The sequence below is a fragment of the Malaclemys terrapin genome, chromosome 7, assembly GCF_027887155.1.
Source record: "Malaclemys terrapin pileata isolate rMalTer1 chromosome 7, rMalTer1.hap1, whole genome shotgun sequence".
Taxonomy (NCBI): domain Eukaryota; kingdom Metazoa; phylum Chordata; order Testudines; family Emydidae; genus Malaclemys; species Malaclemys terrapin.
In genome coordinates, this window is record NC_071511.1 from 88,379,049 (window position 1) to 88,402,381 (window position 23,333).

General features: G+C 41.6%; 1 protein-coding gene across 1 annotated transcript; it reads left to right on the top strand.

The window, feature by feature from the left end:
* Positions 1–902: 902 nt before the first annotated feature.
* On the top strand, positions 903–23,270 carry NUDT13 (nudix hydrolase 13). The gene is made up of 9 exons (XM_054035890.1): positions 903–929; positions 3,638–3,742; positions 10,093–10,232; positions 12,084–12,191; positions 12,629–12,735; positions 16,565–16,690; positions 16,963–17,074; positions 17,858–18,012; positions 19,074–23,270. The coding sequence occupies exons 2-9, from the start codon at positions 3,669–3,671 to the stop codon at positions 19,266–19,268; spliced, it is 1,017 nt and encodes a 338-aa protein (XP_053891865.1). The 5' UTR covers positions 903–929; positions 3,638–3,668; the 3' UTR covers positions 19,269–23,270.
* The last annotated feature ends 63 nt before the right edge of the window (positions 23,271–23,333 follow it).

Genomic DNA, 23,333 nt, shown 5'->3' on the forward strand with positions numbered 1-23,333 from the left:
GGGGCATGAGGTAATATCTTTTGTTGGACCAATTTCTGTCGGTAGGAGAGACAAGTTTTCCAGCTTCCACAGAGCTCTTCTTCAGGTCTGGGAAATGTACTCAGAGTGTTATAGCTAAATACAAGGTGGAACAGATTGTTTAGCAGAGGTAGTTAAACACATATTTCAAGGGACCAATTCCCCTTGAACGGTCCCTTGAACTATGTGTTAAGCAGTTACCTTAAAGAATCTGTTTCATCTTGTAATTAGCTGTGACACTCTGAGTACATTTCCCAGACCTGAAGTGGAGCTCTGTGGAGCCTCAAAAGCTTCTCTCTCTCACCAGCAGAAGTTGGAGAAAAGACATTACCTCACCCACCTTGTCTCTCTAATATCCTGGGACCAACACTGCAAACCACATGCATATTGATATTCACACATTTGTCTTTATTAAGGGCAAAGGGAGGATTCAGATCCTTAACCTTACTCATTAAAATAGTTTTCTCACATTTCAGACACAAAAAAAGATAAAACTTAAAAAAATACTACTGTGTTCTATAAAAATAGATCAAAACACAGCACTAGCATTGCTGTTGTCTGTTACATCTTTGTTTTGGGGGAATCTAGCGAATTGGTTCTCTGATTTAATGAATTGTTAGTAAAAAATCAATAATTCACTACAAGAAAGCACCACTAATGCACAGAGTTAAGAAAAATACGAGCAAATGTACAGTGAACTGTCAAACACAGACTCCACAGTGAGAGAGGCTTCTGAAGCAGTCTTTGTGGAACTACACTTCCCAGAGCTCCCTGTGGGGAAAGGCATTCTGAAAAATGTAGTGCAGATTGATAGACAAGCTGCATTTCGTTTAACATCCTGTGCATCAGCGTGTGACTTTTACAAAGCGCTTCCTGCTGTCCGAGGTAGCATTCCTTCTGCACTGACTACAGTAAGTACCAGAAATGTGTGGACTTGAATTGACTTACACCCACCTACTCAGGGCATACAACATAAACAGGATTGACAGGATAGCAGATCTGAATGTGCATAAGCCCTGAGAGCTCCTGAATTCATTATTGTTAAATACAAACCATGCTTCTTGTGGCTCCAAAGAATTAAGGAGTTAAAGTTTTCTCATCTCCTGATTTTGCATTTTATTATTATAAGAACGAGTTATTGCCCTCTGCAGTCAGATTCTGAACCCTCTCCCAGCTGTCCATTCTAGAGCCAAGTACAGAGTTTTCTATTAACTCCTACACTGATCTGCACTTAAACTTTATGCTGTGTTTGGGATTTTCACAGACTAGATCAGAGGTGGGCGAACAACAGCCCGCAGGCCACATCCAACCCGCGAGACCATCCTGCCCGGCCCTTGAGCTCCCGGCCGGGGAAGCTAGGCCCCGGCCCTTCCCTGCTGTCCCTCCTCTCCCGCAGCCTCAGCTCGCTGTGCTGCCAGTGCTCTGGGCGGCGGGGCTGCGAGTTCCTGCCAGGCAGCACCGTTGCGTGAGCCACCGGCCTGCCCCGCTGCTCTAGTCTAGACTGCACGGTAGCGTAGCTGGCTCTGGCCGGGCGGCGCGGCAGCCTGTCCTGGTACTCTGAGTGGTGGTGGGGGAAGAGGGGGTTGGATAAGGGACAGGGGGATCCCAGGGGGGGCAGTCAGGGGACAGGGAACGGGGGGATTGGATAGGCGTGTGGGGCCTGTCAGGGTATGGGGGTGTGGATAGGGGTCAGGGCAGACAGGGAGCGGGGGGGTTGATAGGGGGTGAGGTCCTGGGGGGGCAGGGACGGTCAGGGGACAAGGAGCGGGGGGGGGGGGGGTTTGGATAGGTCATGGGTTCTGAGGGGGGCAGTCAGGGGACAGGAAGTGGAAGGGAGTGGATAGGGGGTGGGGGCCAGGCTGTTTGGGGAGGCACAGCCTTCCCTACCCGGCCCTCCATACAGTTTTGGAACCCCAATGTGGCCCTCAGGCCAAAAAGTTTGCCCACCCATGGTCTATCAAAATGTTCCATTTAATAGAATCCTGCAAGTAATGATACCATGTATAGAGCTCACAATGCTTCCAAATTAATTTTGTGAAAGTAAGGGGAGCTATTTTCCATTTTAAAAAATTTGCTAGTACTTAACAAAAGTTATTATATAAGGGCTGGAAGGAAGGGCCTTAAAAAAGATGGCCAAAATTCAACCTTGCTGTGACTCCACTGAAGTCAATGATGGTATCCCAGGGATGAAAATTGCCTGGTACTTTGATGAACATACATCTGGTGGTGGAATCAGGAGGAGACAGTGCTGCTCCATAGCATCCAAACCAGGAAAAGGAATAAAACAGAAATGCCTTGCTGGTTCCCAGGATCAATCCAAATCTCGTCCCAAATCTCAGACTGCAAGCAGTTCATCCAGTATTACACCAGAAAAAAAATGAATCCCAACTGATCTGGGAGTAGTAGGGATGGAGAAACAAAGATCAAAGACTGGTTCCTGCTAGAGCCACATAATTTTTAACCCGACACCTAAGATCCCTTTCAAATCTGATCATTGAGACAATTAAACTCTTTCAGTAATTTCATGTCATAATCATGTACACAGTTTTGCAATATTTTTATAAGTTCCCATTTCTGTGGGCCAAGTGTCAGGAACAGAGTACTCGCCATAATGGCTAGTGTAGAATTGCATGGAGTATCCACAGAATCTTCTTTTCCGTTGATTAAATTTCTCCATCTGTAAAATGAGGCTGGGGTGCTGGAACAATTTTTATAGTGGGGGTGCTGAGAGCCATTGAACCAAATTATAAACCTTGTATATAATGGAAATTACTTCAAGCCATCCCTAGTTCCAGCACCTATGAATGAGGCTAGTGGTACTTAACTTCTTTGTAAAATGCTTTGCGATCTATGGTTAGGAAGTGCTATATAAGAGCCAAATATTTAATACTTAATTAAGAATCACTGTTCATCAATTCTTCAGAAAAGACACTATAGATAATGTTGCCCTCAACTCCAAAATGTCAGGAAGACAACTACCCAGAAGGCAAAGTGAGTTATGTAATTGTCTCAGCTAAAAGTGTGGCAGGTTTCTTTGGTACAAAATCATCAACTACCTAGAGAGACTGATGCAGCTGCAACTGCTGTCTTCCTTCTAACTTGGGGAGTTCTCTTCTGCATCTGATATTTTGTCTTTAATTCTTCACTGTCATTATTGCATTCCCAATAGATTTTCTGGTTGTTGCATTAGGATGTTCAGTTTGATGAGCTGGAATAGCTTTCTTTAGAAAACAGACAACATAGTAATTAACTTTATTATCCTTAATCACAGAGACACACACATTAGGACAGCACAATTTAATCTTTGTTTACAGCAATTTCTGCAAGAACTTCTTGACCAACACAAACTCTTTCTCTCTCTCTGTGCAAATATATATATACACAGCTATTTTGGAACTGCCTTTGAAAAGTGTATAAAACTGAGTTAGGATAATGAGGTTCCTGGGGTGTGGATGAAGCCCAAGGCCAAACTGAACAATATTTTAGGAAGTGTGCCCTCTGCATCCTATGGATTCTGTAGAAGAGAGATATATTTCTTTTTTACATTGGAACATTGTCCCTTTTTAAACCCATTCGTAGAGATTCATTACACTGCATGCTATGCTTTTGTTTTGGTCAGAGGCAGCTTCTCTCAGGTTCTGGTGAGAGCTATGATTTATCAAGGTGTATACAGAACTCCCTCTCTGTGGTGCAGGTTACACTCTACCTATGTTAGAAAAATGCGGTAAGTTCTTATCTTATTTCTGTTACAGAGTGGGAAGACCAGAGCTTGGTGCTCATGTATCCAGTGTTCCATATGTGTTCTTGCTAAAATTCTGCATCTGTGGCTAATCCTATAGTCCAGTGATAACACAGTGCACTACACTGTCTACACAACAGGTGTCAAAAGGCCCAGGTTCCTTCTAATAGTGCTGAAAACTGCTGAAGTCAGGTAAACTGAATCAATTCCTACTGTAGGAAAGCATGCTAGCAGTGAAGTTTCTCAAATATTCCTTGAACTTGATCATCAGTTCAACAACAGTTTTCAGCACTACTTCAAACAGTTTGAGGAAAGCAGTTTCTGCCATCCATCATCAACTACGATTCATTTCCGTAGTGTAGAAAAGTCCAACATGGAGTGTCTTTTTTCAAGAGTTGAGCTTCATCTTTACCTCCTGAATCAGCAGGGCAGGGAGAGCCTCATATTGCTCAGTGATCCAGTCATCCAAATTGATCCAGTCATCCAAATTAGGAGCTGTGTTGACTTACTTAAGAGTAGACATATCCAGCCTTCCTTGTTTGTAAAGCCAGTCAAACATCACGTAGAGCCTTCAGAAGTGGGGAAATACAATACAAATGAGGAGTAGGATCCTCCGGGCTCCGAGCACCTTTGTGAGGTAGAAAGACATCTATTCTATTTCTTCACAGAAATGATTATGTGTATAAAATAGAGGACATATTTTGGGGGGTGGGTTATAGTGTGTTTGAAAATAATGTCTGACATTAAAGGCTGCTTGTGAGGTGTTAGTGAGTGCATGATTGTTCTGCCTTCACCTGTACAGTCACTACCCACCAATAACTAGCATCTTGCTCTACAAAGCTTTGGAAATATCTGGAATATGAACAGGGGCGGCCTGTCCATATAGGCAAACTAGGCGGTTGCCTAGGGTGCCACGTTAAATGGGGCGCCAAATTAGAGGAAAAAAATAAAACAAATAAATAAATAAATAAAAGAAAAAGATGAAAAACAAATACAAATAAAATAACAAAGATGTCATTATTTCAATTCCCGTGCGTGTATGGACGGAATATGAATTATAATTCTTTTCTCTACATTTCTGAAAATTTATTACTACGTCAAATATTTACTGCAAAAATAAATAATATTTTAGCAAAAAAAATGCAATTTGCGACATAGGGTCAAGATGACCCACTCCGCAATTTTGATAAGCAATAACTCAGCCACAGTGAAACACATCTGCCAGTGGCAAGAGCTGCAATGCTAGTGACACCTAACTTGAATATACATCAAGGTCGCATAGCTGGAAATTCATGTAGAGCGAAGATATCGCAAGTTGATACATGTCAAATGGTCATTTTAACACACGTCGCAGGTAGATGGTTAAGAATTGAGCGAATACTGCAGAAAATTATGTTTCTTGGTGCCAAAGAATAATGTCTTTCAGCATTATAAATCCAAAATGTGAATATCTTTAAGTGTTATTAAACCTTAGCATTATTATCAGGCTGTATAATTATGAACTTTTCTTTGTTATAACTGGTTCACATGTAATAAATAAGGTCCATAAAAGAAAAGTAACAGCGTTAACACTATAGACTAGGAAAGTGATGACGTCACACCTCAAGCAGGTAACTGTGAGGAAGGGGATTACTTTTCAAACAACCGGTGTTGGGTTACAATGTCGAAAAAGGTCATTTTGTTTCCGTGTAAACGCTGTAACTAACTGTTTTAATAGGTAAGTGAGTGTATGTTACTAATCATTGAACCTTTAAGCAGTGAAAAGACGTGTTGGGATGGCTGCAATGTGATTTAAATCACCAACCATGTGGTGTGTCAGCCATCCTTAATGCTATAATGCTTGCAGTTGGGAGCACAGAACATAACAATATTCAAATGGCCCATGGCAGAAAGAGGAAGAAAAAAACCCTCAGGAGCTGAGTATTGTAAACGAAAGGCTGAGAAGGAAAAGGACCAAGCAAAACAGCAGGGATCCTTCCTGAAATATCTTCTCTTTAATCCAAATAAAGATGAAAACAGTTCACAGCATCCAGATGAAGGAATTTTACTTGGAGAGGAGGTTAGCTCACATCGGCATGGAAGCAGTTTGGAACATCAAGATCAGTGGTTCTCAAACTTTTGTATTGGTGACCCCTTTCACATAAAAAGCCTCTGAGAGTGACCCCGCTTATAAATTAAAAACACTTTAAAATATATTTAAGACCATTAGAAATGCTGGAGGCAAAGCGGGGTTTGGGGTGGAGGCTGATAGCTCGTGACCCCCCCATGTAATAAACTTGCAACCCCCCGAGGGGTCCTGACCCCCAGTTTGAGAACCCCTGATCAAGATGAAGGTATATTACTTTGAGATGAGGGTAGCTCACTCCACAAAAATGCAGTTTGGAAACTCAAGATGATGGAAACTTCTAGATGAAGGAAGCTCACATAATCAGACTGATATGGAAGTGGAGCAAATTTATTCACCTTCAGAATCACATGCAGAAATTGAAGTAAATGAAGTAGAAGGAAGAAAGGATGAGGAAGTTACAAACAAGTGACAGTATAGGGACCCAGCTTCATGGCCCAGATGTGATGACAATGTGCGGCAAATTCTCATGGAACATGGACCCGAACAAGTTTATGAATTTCCCTTCCCTAAGGATGGAACTAAAAGAAAATTCTCTGCTCAGCATTACAAGATGAAACTCATTAATGGGGAAGAAATTCATCGAAACTGGTACAATATTCAGTGTCAAAGGACTCTGTGTTTTGCTTTTGCTGCAAGTTGTTTAGAAATCAAGTAATTGGTACATCACTTACTGAAAATGGTTTGAAAGACTGGAAAAACATATCTTCAATTCTCTCTTCACATGAAAGAAGTACAGAACATTTGGAAAGTTTTCAAAATTGGAAAGAGCTTTAATTACGATTGAAAAAAGGAAAAACTATTGTTGAAGAAAATTTACGTGTGATCAAGGAAAAAGAAGAATATTGACAACAAATATTAGAGCGTCTGATTGCTTTAGTGAGAGTACTTAGTGGGCAAAATTTAGCAGTCCGTGGCCACAGTAGAAATGAAAAATTATACACTCCATGTAATGGAAACTTTTTAAAATTTGTTGAATACCTAGCTTTGTTTGATCCAGTCATGAAGGAGCATCTACGTAAAATAAGTGATCATGAAACACAGGTTCATTACTTAGGACAAAATATGCAGAATGAACTGATTCAAATCCTAGCAAATGCCATTAAAAAGAAAATTGTAGAAGCTGCCCATTCTGCAAAATACTTTTCAATAATACTGGACTGTACACCAGATGTGAGTCATGTTGAACAAATGACGATGATCATTCGTTTTGTGGATATGGAAAAGTCTGCAGATGAAGATAATGTTGAAGTGCTCATAAAGGAACATTTTTGGGGTTTCGTACCACTGAAGGAGACGACTGGAGCATTTATGACTGAAACTATTCTACAAAAGCTTGAAACAATGTCATTATTTGTTGAAAACTTATGTGGCCAAGGCTATGATAATGGGAGTAATATGAAGGGTAAAGACAATGGTGTGCAAAGGAGAATGATGGAAATCAATCCTAGGGCCATTTTCGTTCCTTGCAGCGCACATTCTCTGAATTTGGTTGTCAATGATGCTGCTAGATGCTGTTTGGAGGCAAGCAGCTTCTTTGACCTGGTGCAACATGTTTATGTGTTTTTCTCAGGCTCAACACGCCATTGGGAGATTCTGACTCGCCATGTGAATTCTCTAACTGTGAAACCACTTAGTCAGACAAGATGGGAGAGTCGCACTGATGCTTTGAAGCCTCTTCACTATGAACTTGGAAACATTTATAATGCCCTAATTGAAATTTCTGATGATACTACCTTTATTGGATCATCTGGCAATACGGCACGTTCAAATGCGGAAGCTTTTGCAAATGGCCTTTCCAAGTTAAAATTTGTGACTTCACTCATTTTGTGGTATAATATCCTTTTCGAGATTAACCTCACTAGTAAGCAGCTTCAGGAAAAGAACTTGAACATACATTCTGCTATTCAAAAACTGCAGCAAACTAAAAATATTCTGGAGGAATTCAGAAGTGATGAAGTGTTTGAAAGAACACTGGTAGATTCTCTTGAGCTTGCTGAAGAAATAGACTTTCTGACAGAATTTTAACCAGTGCCAGTTCGCATTTGGCAAAAGAAACAGCAGTTTTCGTATGAAGGACGAGACACACCCATTCAGAACCCAAAGCAAAGGTTCAAAGTGAATTTCTACTTCACAGTCCTTCATACTGCTATTCACTCGGTTGACGAAAGATTTCAACAGATGCAGCAGCTAGAGTCAGTGTTTGGCTTTCTATATGTTATCTCCAACTTGCAAAAGAAAACAGCAAAACAGATAAGAGAATTTTGTATAAAACTGGAGTCAGCATTGACTCATGAAAATTCAAAAGACATTGATACTATAGATTTGTTTAGTGAGCTTCAGGCTTTTTCAAGACGACTTAAGAAACATTCCACTCCTGAAGAAGTACTGAAGTCTGTGAAAATAAACTCACAGACAGTTTTCCAAACATTTTTATAGCTCTACGCATTCTTTTAACTTTGCCAGTTTCTGTAGCTCGTGGGGAACGTAGCTTCTCAAAGTTAAAATTGATAAAAACATATCTGCGTTCAATAATGGTGCAAGAGAGACTTGTTGGACTTGCCACAATGTCAATAGAGCATGAAATAACTAGAAAACTGGATCTAAAAGAACTAGTGACTGAATTTTCAAAACTTAAAGCAAGAAAAGTCATGTTTTAAGAGCACAGAGTATTTTTTTTATTTGGAGTTTTTTGTAAATACAGGTTAAAGTTCATTGAAGAGTTTTCTTATTTCTTTCTATATTGGATGTGGTGGTAATGGCAGTTAAAGCAGGAGAGCGTAATAGATGATTTTGGATTTGTAATAATAAAAATTATAATGAACATTTTTAATGCATTTTTATTTGAAATGTGACTGAAATATCCCATGTTCAATATCTTCATCAATGACTTAGATATTGGCATAGAAAGTATGCTTATTAAGTTTGCAGATGATACCAAACTGGGAGGGATTGCAACTGCTTTGGAGGATAGGGTCAAAATTCAAAATGATCTGGACAAGGGAGAAATGGTCTGAGGTAAACAGAATGAAGTTTAATAAAGACAAATGCAAAGTGCTCCACTTAGGAAAGAACAATCAGTTTCACACATACAGAATGGGAAAAGACTGTCTAGGAAGGAGTACAGCAGAAAGGGATCTAGGGGTTATAGTGGACCACAAGCTAAATATGAGTCAACAGTGTAATGTTGTTGCAAAAAAAGCAAACGTGATTCTGGGATGCATTAACAGGTGTGTTGTGAGCCAGACACGAGAAGTCATTCTTCCGCTCTACTCTGCGCTGGTTAGACCTCAACTGGAGTATTGTGTCCAGTTCTGGGCACTGCATTTCAAGAAAGATGTGGAGAAATTGGAGAGGGTCCAGAGAAGAGCAACAAGAATGATTAAAGGTCTAGAGAACATGACCTATGAAGGAAGGCTGAAAGAATTGGGTTTGTTTAGTTTGGAAAAGAGAAGACTGAGAGGAGACATGATAGCAGTTTTCAGGTATCTAAAAGGGTGTCATAAGAAGGTGGGAGAAAACTTGTTCATCTTAGCCTCTAAGGATAGAACAAGAAGCAATGGGCTTAAACTGCAGCAAGGGAGGTTTAGGTTGGACATTAGGAAAAGTTCCTAACTGTCAGGGTGGTTAAACACTGGAATAAACTGCCTAGGGAGGTTGTGAAATCTCCATCTCTGGAGATATTTAAGAGTAGGTTAGATAAATGTCTATCAGGGATGGTCTAGACAGTATTTGGTCCTGCCATGAGGGCAGGGGACTGGACTCGATGACCTCTCGAGGTCCCTTCCAGTCCTAGAGTCTATGAATCATCTAGCTGTCGTGTACAAATCTATTCTGAAAATTTTGTGTGTCTATTTTATCTGATCTCAGAAACATTGGTTAGACAGACGGACGGATGGACAAACTGAATAATTAAGCCTCTGTTTAAAAAAAAAATGCTTAAAAAACTTTAAAAGGAAAAAAGGGGCAAAATATTTCCCAGTTTACCAAAAACCTCAGCCTAGATCTGCCCTTGGGGCTTGGGGGTGGGAGGTGCCGATTGCATGGTTCTCCTAGGGCGCCAGTTGCTGGCAGCTAGTCTAGGGCTGCCCCTGAATATGAAAGATACTATATCATGCATTCTGTTCCATTTCTCTGTTAATAATGAGTGTACCATTCCTGATCTAGGCTTGGTCTTGCAATGATCTTCCTGATTCTTTCACAATTGCAGATACTTGTTTGAGCTAAAGGAAGATGATGGCATCTGTAGGCAAGCCCAGAACTCAGGAACATTCTACCTCTTTCACAATCTCTCTCCATTCCTTAAGAAAGTTGGGAGCAAGTACTTGGCACCACAGATAAGTGTAGCAGGTAAGCTGATGGTCAATAGTAAACATCTTTGTAGATTAACCAGCCAAAACGATGTACACCCAAGTTTCTTCCACTAACCAGATTTTAGTTGATACCATGTATGTTGTAAAGATCTTAGAGCTTTGTATCTTTATCTCAGACTGATCATGATGAAGAATCAGGAAATTTATTAAGTCATATGGGAGAGTGTTCTCCACTTTATGTTCAGGGTATTATTTATTAACATCAAATAACTGTGTTTAGGATTACCATCTAAAGCCTTGGCCAATGGACATGAACTAATTCTTTGTAAGTATAAATAGTATCTACACAGGTCTAATCCATTTACTAATATTTATTTAGAGACAATATTTTTAATCAGGTTTAAATATGTGGGGCCATTTCCTTTGAAGCTAATGGTTTATAAGTGAGATATAAAGTTGACAAGGAAGGTGTATAACTTGGGAGAGTTTCTTTGGTGGAAATACAATACATTCTGAGACACAAATAATTGTAGGGGAGAGGCACATTGTAGGTCCCCGAGTACTAGACTGTATGCTCTTCTTGCTCTGCACAATCATGGTCCAAAAGCCGGTGGATAAACTGGATTCTTTATTTCCACCTGACTCCTTTCATTCTAGAACAGGGGTGGGCAAACTTTTTGCCTGAGGCCAGACGTGGCCCGGCCCCACCCTGTCCCCTATCTGACCGCTCCTGCTTCTCACCCCCTGATGCCCCCCCCCCCGGGACTCCTGCCCCATCCAACCCCTCCCCATTCCCTGTCCCCTGACAGCCCCCCCCGAACCCCTACCCCATCCAACCCCCCCCTCCTTCCTGACTGCCCCCCTGGGACTCCTGCCCCATCCAACCCCCCCTGTTCCTTGTCCCCTGACTGCCCCCAGAACCCCTGTCCCTGACTGCCCCCTGCCACCTAATCCAACCCCTCCTCTCATTCCTGACTGCCCCCCCTGGGACCCCTACCCCATCCAACCACCCCTTCTTCCTGACCGCCCCCAGAACCCCTGCCCCTGGCTGCCCCCCGCTGCTCCATCCAACCCCCCCTCTCATTCCTGACTGCCCCCTGGGAACCCCTGCCCCCATTCAACCCCCCCTGTTCCCCGCCCTCTGACTGCCCCAACGCCTATCCACACCCCCGCCCCTGATCACCACCCCGAACTCCCCTGCCCTCTAGCCAACCCCTCTGCTCCCTGCCCCCTTACCGCGCTGCCTGGAGCACCGGTGGCTGGCAGCGCTACAGCCGCGCCGCTCAGAGTGCCAGGACAGGCAGCCGTGCTGCCCAGCTGGAGCCAACCACACAACCGCGCAGCACAGAGCACTGGGTGAGGCCAGGCTCTGCAGCTGCACTGCCCCGGATCTCGCAGCCCCGCCGCCCAGAGTATTGCGCTGGCGGTGGAGCGAGCTGAGGCTGTGAGGGAGGGGGCACCGCGGGGGAGGGGCCCAGGGCTAGTCTCCCGGGGCAGGAACTCAGGGGCCGGGCAGGAGGGTCCCACCGGCCGGATGTGGCCTGTAGGCCGTAATTTGCCCACCTCTGTTCTAGAACCACCACATACCTCTTTCCTCCCTTCCCCACATGTGAGCTTTGTCTTGAGGGTTTACCCTTGGAAGGGAAGGTATAATGGTTTACTACTCTCCCCACTTCAGGGGACTGTTGTCAACAGCACCATGAATCAGCTATTTCAAGGTGCTTTCCCAGTCTCACACCTTTTCCACAAGCCATAGGAAATCCCTTCTGTGATGTGGCCTAGTTCCATTGGCCTGGTCTGTAGGAGCCTTAAATATTAAGCTGTTGTTGTTGTTTTTGTTTTAGTGTAAGTTTATCAGCTTTCTCCTCTATTTTCCTCTGTTGTTTAGAAATGAAAAGCATGCTGGGGAAGTTCAGACAGAATGAACAGATGATAGAGGACTCGGTGCTGATTGGCTGTTCAGATGAATGCATGGCATACTTTGCCCTGGATCTAGGTTAGAATTACGCCTCCATCTATGTCTCACCCATTGGGTGCTATATTTGTTCACATAAATCTGCAAGTAAAGGAAGCCCAGGCACACTGATGGAGATGCTGTCTAGGCCCTTGATGGGTGAGAAGTTGCTTCTGAAGGAAGTCCTCTCTCATCCTTGATGGGAGGTACTGTGACTTCACTGGAGCCACTTTAGGGAATTTTTATATAATGATATTACTTCTCTCTTCGATTTTAGTAAAGTTGGTATGTTTGTAGGTCACAACTTTTGGGGACTGTATTATGACTGATGTAATGTCATTTCCATATTAATATGATTCCGTCATCCTCAGCTCTATGGGAATGTTCAGAAATTGTACACTCTTAATAGGAACAAAGAAGGGTGTGGGGTGGGGGTAATAACTGAAATTTCTGATTCCCTCAGATTTATTCAATTCCAGGATCCTTGGAGAAATCTGTCATTGAATCTGAATTGAGGGGGTTATTTACCGAATTACGGAAGGCTTTCTTTCAACTAGATGGGAAAGATGCACCCTTGTTGTCCTCGGTATGATTCAGGATATTTCATGTATAGAAATTGTGATTGTTTGCACCAGATCTCCCACTTGCAATCATTAGTTTATTATTTTATATATATTGTGGAAGTACCTAGGCGCCCCACCAGTTTGTGAGACATTGTGCCAGGCACTGTACAAACACATAGAAAATGGCAGCCTCTGTCTGAAAGACAAGATGTAACAGGTGGATGAAACAGAGATGTGAGTGGTTGGGAAAAGAGGACAGAATAACAGTAATAATACGCTGATTTAACATGGACTAGCTCTCTGCCCACTTTGTAAATGTAACAAACCAGTCAGTAGCAATAGTCACAGTAATCACAACTTGCCACCTGCCTCACCACTATCAGAGGGCAGTTTTCTATATGCATCCCAGCAGAAGTTAATGCTAAGAAGGGGTTTGAAGGAGGATAAAGTGGTGTTCTCATTGTTTTGTTCACCTTTTAAAACTGCTCCTCTTTGAGCCATTACTCTGCAGATATCCTAATTTATTTTTGGAAGCCCTGTCAAAAGGCATGTGTGCTACAATCAGGTCCATTAGCCCATAAATAGAAATAGCTCATCATTCCCCTTTCTGAAAGAGTTGTGGTACATGAGCTATACAGCAAGAAACAGATCCGGTCTAGGCATTACTTAGAGCAGCGTTTTCCAAACTTTTTTGGCTACGGAACACTTTTTAGCCTATATACAGTTATATTATTTTGTAGTCGTTTGGTTTTCAAACAAAAAATTGCATTATTTATGCTCAAATATATTTTATTTTATAAAACAAAGCAAAAATACAAATTTAAAATAACTTGAACTAACAATTTCTAACTGGAAAGCGTGTGTAAAGTAGTACAAAATCAAGTGCAAGAGTCAAAATTAAAAACAGTGTTCTTCTAAAAAACACCTGTTTTTATATATACACAAACACTAGGAAAATCTATTTTTATAAACAGAAATACAAATTTGGATTTAATAGGATTGGTGTTTTTGCGTTTTCCTATCACAAATTCGCTTAATATTAGGAATAATGCTGGAAAGTTGAATCCTCATGTCAGGCGCAGCATCAAGTCTATTCCTATATTTGGTTTTTGTTGCAGTATAATACGAAAATCCCGTCTCACACAAATAAGTTGTAGCAAAAGGAAGGAGCACTCAAACTGCACGTTTAGCCACAATAGGGTACTCTTCTATTAGGTTGCTCCAAAAATTATTCAGTGGAAGATCCTTAAACTTTTGTTTCAAATCAGAGTCAGAAATTAAGTCAATTAGGCTTTCATAATCGTGCGCAGTAAAGCCCACTGGTTTGGCTGTAATTACAAACGGATTTCGAACCCAAGCATTATTATCAGTAGTTGTAGGAAAATATTCTAATAAAGAGGCCTGCAAGTCACGTAAGTGCTGTAAAATGGTGCTGGAAACTTCTTCAGGGCTGTAGAATTTATTTCAGTCAAAAATTCATGTACTGTAGGGAAGCAGTCGAAGTTATTCTGTTCTACAGAAGATGCCCAGAATTGCAGTTTCTTTTTTAACAATGAAATTTTATCCATTGTAGTAAAAATGGTCACATTCTTTCGTTGCAGCAACAGATTAATTTCATTTAATTTTGCAAAAATATCTGCAAGATACGCAAGTCTCATTAGCCATGAGGAATTTGTCAGACAGTCATTAAATTTTCATCCTGAATTATCTGAAGTGAAGAATACCAGTAGTTCACTACGAAGCTCAAAAAGCCTCACAAGCAGTTTTCCTCTGGATAGCCACCTCACTTCCGTATGTAAAAGAAGCACTTTGTGCTGACTACCCATTTCCTCACACAAAATGTTAAATAACCTGGATTGAAGTGGTCGAGATTTGACAAAATTGATAATTTGTACTGCTTCATCGAGCACAATTTTCAGATATGGTGGTATTTTTTTAACTGCAAGTGCTTGTCTATGTAGAACACAATGGCTCTTAGTGCTTTCTGGTGCCACACTTATGATTCGTGTTACAGCTCCCTTCATCTTCCCGATCATTGCCGAGCACTGTCAGTACATATATCAATACATTTTCCCCAACTAATTTCATGCTTTCTGATAAAATTGTTGATGCAGTTGAATATTGCTTCTCCAGTTGTGTTGCTTTGCAGAGATTCACATAAGAGCAGGTCCTCTTCAATAATATTCTTAAATCTATATCGGACAAATACTAGTAGCACAGTAAGTCCTGAAACAACAGCGGACTCATCTAGCTGCAATGAATACTCATGGCAAATTTTCAGTCGGCAAACTAGCTCTTTTTCCAAGCCATTGGCAAGATCTTTAATACGGCGTGCAACACTATTATTTGACAACTGTACAGCACAATTTTTTTTACCAGACTGTTCACTCAACATGCACGTTACAATATCTTTCGCGCAAGGCTTGATAAGTGTTTCTCCAATAGTGTGAGCTTCTCTGGCAAGCACTATATAGTAACTTACTCAATAAGATGCCTTTGTTGCACTTTTGTTGTCTGTTTTAGCAATTTTAATCATCAAAAGTTTACAATTTTCAAGTAAGTCACGCTTCCTCTTGAAAAAACTTATATCTTTGTCTTTATATTCAGCATGCTTGGTTTCCAAATGCCTACGAAGTTTAGCAGGAGCCAGTGAACTGTTTGCTAGTATTTTGTTGCACACAATGCACAGCGCATCAGGAACATCTTTATTTCCAACACACGTAAAACCAAAAGACAAATAACTTTCATCATACTGTCGTTTTGGTCTTTTAACACCTGCTTCTTCTTGCTTTTTGATATACTTCGGTAGAAATTCTTTCACCTTGGATAACTCACTGGTACTAACAGATTTTTCGGCAACAAAAGACTGTGATTGTTCATCCTCACTTTGAAATGTCACAATATTTTGCTCATTCATTTCGGCCGCAGTTGGAGTACTAGAAGAACTTGCTTTTCATTTCAAAGTTCCTTCTTTTAGCCACAAATCCATGGTGATTAGGTTTAGTAACAATATTTAGAAATACTGATTTTTGTCCAATTTTGTTTGTCACAAATATTTATATTGTTTCGAGCGAAGCTAGTTTAGTTGTGCTTATCGCACACACGGTAAAGACCCACAGGTTTGAACGTGTTCAGTGAATATGTTATATTCAACATGGCATAAAGAGAATGGTGTGTGCATACCACTGCAGTTCGCGCAGCCTCAAGCGGAAGGGGTACGATGTCACTAACTGAAATGTGCCCGAAAGGGGTAGACGTCAACATGCGTGCGTGCCACGTTCTCTTTATGCCATGATATTCAATACGAGGTCTATCAATAACTGGAAAGAGAGTTTTATGTTAAATTATAGTCATTCAAAAAGAGTTGTAAACCATGCTTCAAATATGCCAAATTTAAAATTTAAAAAAATGTAAAGACCCTTTTTTTAAAATTATGATTCTTTCACAGAACTCTTATTCACATCGTGCGGAACACCCGTGTTCCGTGAAACACAGTTTGGGAAACACTGACTTAGAGGCATGGTTCAATTCCAGTTATTGTTCCTATTCAATCCCAATACACAGCAACTTCCTTTTCTTCTCCTCTCCTAGACATGCTGAAAGGGATTGTAATTTAAATTCAAAATGAGGAGCTTGAAACATTGTGTGACTACAGCCACACTTTTCAAAGCAGCTCCTTAATTTCATGTGCACTTTCAGGGCTGCCTGACCTGATGAACTGTGATTTGATCCACAAGGATGCATGATAGGAAGAGGATGGCAAAGTATCACTCAGGGAGAATGGAATGACTGCACTGAATGAGCCCTATGTTCTGATGTTAACTGATTGTGTTTATGTTTTGGTGTTTATAGGCTCAGGCCCTTCTTCGTTGGCATGACACCCATCAGTACTGTAGCAAAACTGGGCAGCCTACCCAGAAGAACCTAGCTGGCAGCAAGCGTGTTTGCCATACCAATGGAATAATTTATTACCCACAGGTCAGCATCTGAATGGTGGGACAACTGACATATTATCACAGTGGTAACTAGCCAAAATTGTTGGACTTAATAGGAGGGAATTTGTGAAACTCAAGAGCAAGAGCTTTCTATTTAGTTGTGTACTTTTTCTTTGTTTGTCCAATGTCCCCTGAAATCTTCTAGAAAAAGCAATAGCAATAGTCTGTGTTCTCACGTTACTCTAGTTTTCATGTAACAATCAGTTTGTCTGAACTGTGATTCCTAGTTGCTTTGCTGTTTGGTATGTTGTCTAGATGTCCCCAGTGGTTATCACTTTGGTGTCTGATGGGAGCCGGTGCCTTCTTGCCCGACAGGCGTCATTCCCAAAGGGGATGTACAGTGCTCTAGCAGGCTTCTGTGATGTGGGTAAGAAAGCTTCTGACCTAGTATTGTTTTGCACTCATATGCATAAGACTGTGTTTGATAACAGGATTGTGTGCTGCATGGTGGGAGACTTGAGTCTGGGAACCAGCCACAGACCTGCAGCTCCCCCCGTTCAGTGAAGGTCATGCCCAGAAGTGATGTTCTGGAAAAAGGGGATGGATGTTACTAGAGCAGCTTTGCTCATCCAGCTGAAGTGTGAAATTGCTGTGTTTATCTGAAGGAGGAAAGGAGCTCTAAAAGGGGTAAAGTCATGGGGTTCAGCAACAGGGCACTGTCTGTGCTCATATCCACGTATGAGACCTTTGAGTTAAAATCCAAGGACTCTTCTTCTTACATCTTTTTTCTGGGCTGGTGGAGAGTGGGTGTGTTGGGGAACTTACAAGAAAAAGTGTGGTACTTTTAGTGAGTGAAAGGGAAAGTGGCTTAAAAAATGAAAGAAGATCAGAGTAGCTACAGTATATACTTATATGGCCCCCACCACCTTACTATGTGAGTGTCTTTGGTGCCTGGGAGAGGTATCCAGAAAGCAAATTTGAAGGGGACTAAAGATAGTTGATGGATTTGTTATTGTGGCCTGATGCTAAAGTGCTCTCAGAATGACTCACCTTACAGCGACTTATACTACTTGGGAAGTCAAACCTAAAATTCCTAAAATCCCCCCCATTTTTGTGTGGCACTAGGGGTACTTTACTATCCTGGGAAAAACCTGCCAGCAGTACCTTACCTGATGTGGGGGCTGTCCCTGACTAACTTGAGTGTTTCCAGGTGAGACTCTGGAGGAGACAGTCCGACGGGAGGTGGCAGAAGAGGTGGGATTGGAGGTGGAGTCTCTGTGGTATTCTGCATCTCAGCACTGGCCCTTTCCCAACAGCTCCCTAATGATAGCTTGTCATGCCATGGTGCAGCCACAACAGACCAAGGTGAGCAGCCCCCAAGATTTTATTACCTTTCTTGCTTGGTGAATTCTCCTTTCCCAATCCACAGAACCGCTGCATTGTCAAATCCTTTTAAATGCAACTTTCAATGAGTTCTACTGAAGTGAGTGTGGGATCCTTTTAAAAGTTTGAAAATACTCCTTTTCTGTTTCAAAAATATGGTGTATTTGTGCTGCAATGTGTATGAACCAACATCCAGATCCAAACACGGCTATACTCTGTGTCCACCCTCTGCAGATCAGCCCAAGCTCTGATTTGATTTCCTATTGCTAAAATTCCTTGTTCCTCTACCAGCACCACTAATACAAGCATGATAATGGAATAGTGTGTACTGACTAATTGCTACTCTAAAGGAAACCAAAGCCTCAAAATATTAGCGCGCAATAGATTGTACTTGGGGCAATTTTTTAATTTATTGGCAACAAGTGGTCAATGCATTGTCTCATAATAGATATTTAAAGTATAAAGGCTGTTTTGGAAGCAAGTTTTAAATTTTTTTAAAGCAAATTCCATTTTAGTGCAAGGTGTTGGACTGATAATTCCTGGGATGTGAAGTCTTCCATTCATCCACTAACCAGGAACTGTATGGGCAGTGCAGCGCTAATTTCCCTCACCCACCTTTCCCAAGCCTGCTGCATGGCTGAGTAATTCAGTCTCCATTTCCATTGAGGTCTTAGCCCCTTTGTGGAGACTGCCACCCCAGGAACAGATATGATGCGAACACCTGGTGCTAGCCAAATACTACTAATTCATTTCACATAAGCCACTGAACAGCCTCACTTGCAGGATAAGTGAGACTATGCTTGTTTAAAATTCGTGGTAACTGGGGCTTGCTTTAACTCTAACCTGTCCGTCTTCCCACATCACTTCCCAGTCTAGGGCAGATGGGGAGAAATCTCTTCAACAGACATTCACAGAATACACTGGAACCCAGAATTCATTAGCCTTTGTTGCCAGAAAGTCCTGTAGATACAAGAATTATGAAGTCCCAGGTAGCTGCTTTGAGAGCCATTTACAGTCCTTCATACATTTTGAATCCTTTCCAGATCAGTGTGAACAAACTGGAGTTGGAAGCAGCTGGCTGGTTCAGCCTGGAGGAGATAATGGAAGCACTCGGACGGGAGCCTAAGCCTTTGAAACAAGAGGATGGCAGCTTTTCACTTTGGCTGCCACCCAAGTGGGCCATAGCCCACCAACTGATTCAGGAGTGGGTTAAGCTGCAGGCTTCCTCGCCTGCTTAGGCACAGTCTATCAAACCTTTATTTTAGCAGGTAAAAACAAGTGAGGACAATTTCTCACAGTGGTGACCCAGACAGAATGGCTCATAAACCAACTTATATTCAGGTACACCTAAGAGCACAGACACATATTTGGATAAGTCCCAGCAACTCTGATACACAAAGAACCATCAATTAAATACAATACCATAAGTTCCAGTAAATCTTATATTAAAAAAAAAAAGCCCAAACCACTAGATGTGTCATCAAACCAGCTACAAGCCTGCACCATAGACATCAGAATGATCAACCCCTAATACATGTTTCCTAGATCCCTCTTAGAATAAAGGATTCCACTCATTTTCCTCTATTTTACCCCCTTAGACATCTCTGATGTCACACAATAGAGCCTCACTCTTTTTGACAGAGGAGTAGGTGGGATTCCATTTAGGGCCTGTCAGTGTTGGTCCTAGTGCTGCTCTTGCATTTTTTGACGAAGTTTGAGAATAGTGAAAGTACAAATTTCATTAAGTTCCCTCCTTCCATTGCTTCCCTGCCCCATCAAGTCTCCCACTATGCTCATCTTCATACAAAAATACCCTTGATTTCCTTTGCTGCTAAAGAGGTACCACGTTTGTTCATATTGGACTTTGCAGCTAAAGGTATCACAAGGCCCTCCCTCAGTGCCGAGCACATTGCCGCTATAGCTTTCCATCCTCAGGGAGCAAGATTTGGTGATAAACAGAGGAAAAAAACCTGCGTAAAGCTTTAACTTGCTTGATATTCTGGAAGAGCCCCCATGACTCAAATGGTAATAGAAATCGCTGAGAGCCCAAGGAACACATTTCTGCCTCAGTCCATAGGGTATCACTCTTAACTCTATGCATTGCTTAACTACAGAGCATTTCTGTGGAGCAGAAAGAGCCCAGTCACAAGGTTCAAGGGCTTGGCTAGATGCTTGCTCCCCTTGTACTGGTGGAATAGCAGGTTATCACCCTCCGGGAGACCCACTGAAGCATAGCCTTGGGCAGGCAGAGACTAATAACAGCCTAATAATGGAGTTACCTGGATTTCTGATTTGCTGGTAATTAAACTGTAAGAATTCAGGATGGCTGTACCTTCTGCTTACTTAGTTGAGTTCTTGGGAAAAGGCACAGATGCCCCCAGTTTTGAGGCTATTAGTTTGAACATTTGGAGGGAGAAGTGCATTTTTAATCCTCACCAATTGCTCCTGCTCCTGGCCAAACACTGCTAGCTACACATTTTCTATAGTCACACATGGTTGTGTTGTAACAGTCTGGCATCCAGCTTTCTTTAAAATGTAACTTAGTGTAGCTCTGCTGGTTTGTTCGTCATTCTTCCCCTGCATGTGTGGTGTCTGGGTTCCCTCTTTCTGGCTCTTACTCTCATCATCTTTTGTTTTACTTGCTGGAATAAAGGGGAATTAGGAATGAGGTAGAGAATGGGTGTAGATCAGTCTTGTCGTTTCATTCCCATTTTCTATTGTTTTCTAGCCTGCCTCTGCAACCTGTTTTTCTCATGTGCACAAAACTCTACTTCCATACATCAACTTCTCACTCCCTCCTCCTGCACCCCTCTCTCTCTCTCACACCCCCACAAATCTACTCACACCATGGCTACTGATTATGGAGATGCAAAGTGTGAGTAGTTCAGGGCAGCACAAGGCAACGACAAGAAGAAAAGGAGTGGCTCAGACAGATGAGAAATTCATAATTGCATTGTAGGCCACATGTCAAAACTTAAAAGGAAAAAATGTTTTGGTATGCCAAAGAAATGTGGAAATATTTTGCAACTTCTGCAGCCTGTGGGATTTATTTTTAGGACAAAACAGGGTGTGTACCTCTTCACTATCTTTCTCCAAGTTTTATAAATATACAATATATATATTTACCATGTATGTTTGTCATTAAGCCATAGAATAGTCTAGTAGAGACATACGGCTATTTTAAGAGTACACTGGGCATGAGGCCTCGAGTACTGAGAATGGATGTGTGTTGCTCTGTTACGTTTTTACAATTAATACTTCCAAATGCATTTTAATTAGAAGAGCATAAACGCACAAAGTCCATTTTTCAAAGTCACTAAAGAATATTTACATTTACATAAATGGCACAGCAATCTTTAGCGTCCCACACCTTTACATCTTGCTGCCTCTCAGCCTTTTCAACTTTGGTCTCTTCTATTCTGCTGCCAAGGTCTATTTAGTGGGACTTCATTTGGGCGTTGGGTGACCACCAAACACAGCAATCTAAAAATCAGCACTGCTTCCTCCACCCTTATGACAAAGATGAGAGGAGAAGCCCAGCTGGAGGAGGAGCTGCTGTCCTCCCCCATCTCCTTAGTGTTTGATGCTGAAGTTGCCCTGTGATCTCCAGAGTTCAGGCTGCTCCTCTCTGGCCAGGTGGCCTTTCAGCTCCAGTTGGGGTTCCTGTAGTGCAGGCCTCCCAAATCTGGGACTTCTTCAGCCACATACTTGTCACTGAACACATTTGACTACCTAATTTTTTTTTGCTCTCTGCCAGTCCAAAGCCAAAAAACAACCCCCCACCCCCACCTTTCTTAATTTTCAAAAAGGGAGACTGTGGCAAGCCCCACACCAGCCACAGAGGATTCACACTTGATCTGAAAGTACTGATGATGCAGTGGGACTTGGGAGAAACTGCATGCACAAACAGGTAGATAAAGCACTGAGAGGCTCATTTTCCCTTCCATTTCTGCAAGAGATCCCACATTTGCTCCCAGTGAGTTAGGAAACTAAATTACCACTTAGCAGCTGACTCACTTAATTATTATCCAAGATTAGACATCTTAATAGGAATTAGAATACTGTGGGCTGGCTATGATCCTGCTAGAGTGTGTGCTGCATCAAGAGGAGTGAAGATAAATAATGTATCTTCCTGCCTAAAATAGCAAGCTTACAGCTAATTAATCCATTCATGCTAGGATCTGTCCCAGGATTCAGGCCACAAGTAGGAAAAAATTAAATTGTCAGAAGTTCTACATACACCTCTACCCCGATATAAAGCGACCCGACAGAACCCGAATTTGGATATAACGCGGTAAAGCAGCGCTCCGGCGGATCAAAGCAAGTTCAATATAACGTGATAAGATTTTTTGGCTCCCGAGGACAGCATTATATTGGGGCAGAGGTGTACTTCTGCAACAGAAGTGGATATTCAACTGAACCAGGGAATTTTATCACATCCAAAACTTCGACAGCAAAAGTTAAGAAACACTGTTCCTCCCCACTTGGTTACCATACTGGGATACCATCAGACTTCACTCACCATACAATCTTACTATAATTAAAAGCAAAAATGTTTTAGTACATTATTCCAAAACAGTCAAAAAGGCAAGATGGCAATGTTTATTAAAGCATTTAACTAATCTTATATGCTGAATTCTAATGTGGGTAATTGTACAACACCCTGAGATGAGTATAAGAGTTGATAAATATAAATGGTTGGAATAAATAAAATTCTTAATGACAGAGATTTAACTAAGACAGATATATCCTAAAAGAAACTGCAGCAGTTTTGCTCTGTGTTTTACACTGACCATTAATAATTTAGAATATTTTTCACCTTGTACCTGTACAGATAGTCAAATATTGGCACTTACAGCATCTTATCAGAGATCCATAAAACTCTACAAATGTGAGCAAACTATTAATTTTACGAATGGGAAAATAGACACAGGCCAAGGAATCTCAGCAAGGTTGTGGCAGAGCCTCAGCCAGTGACTTCACTGAAAGTATGACAATTTAAACCATTTAAAGATTTCCCTTTCTAACTTTCAACTCACCTGGTCTGGGAACTGGACAGTGTTGCCTCTCTTATAACAGAGATCTAATAAGCCTCCTGCTGGTGGTGACTGGAATACTGGTGGGACATTCAACATCAGCAGTATAAGAAACCAGTTACTAATCTCTTCTTCTTTAGCCTCAAGAAAATGGCAGAATTTTTGTACAAATTTGTTTTAATAAAAATCTATTTGCAATTTCAACCGACTAACTTATGTTCAGACTTTCAAATGTATTTAAAAACAGTACTTAGAAAATCAGTTCTG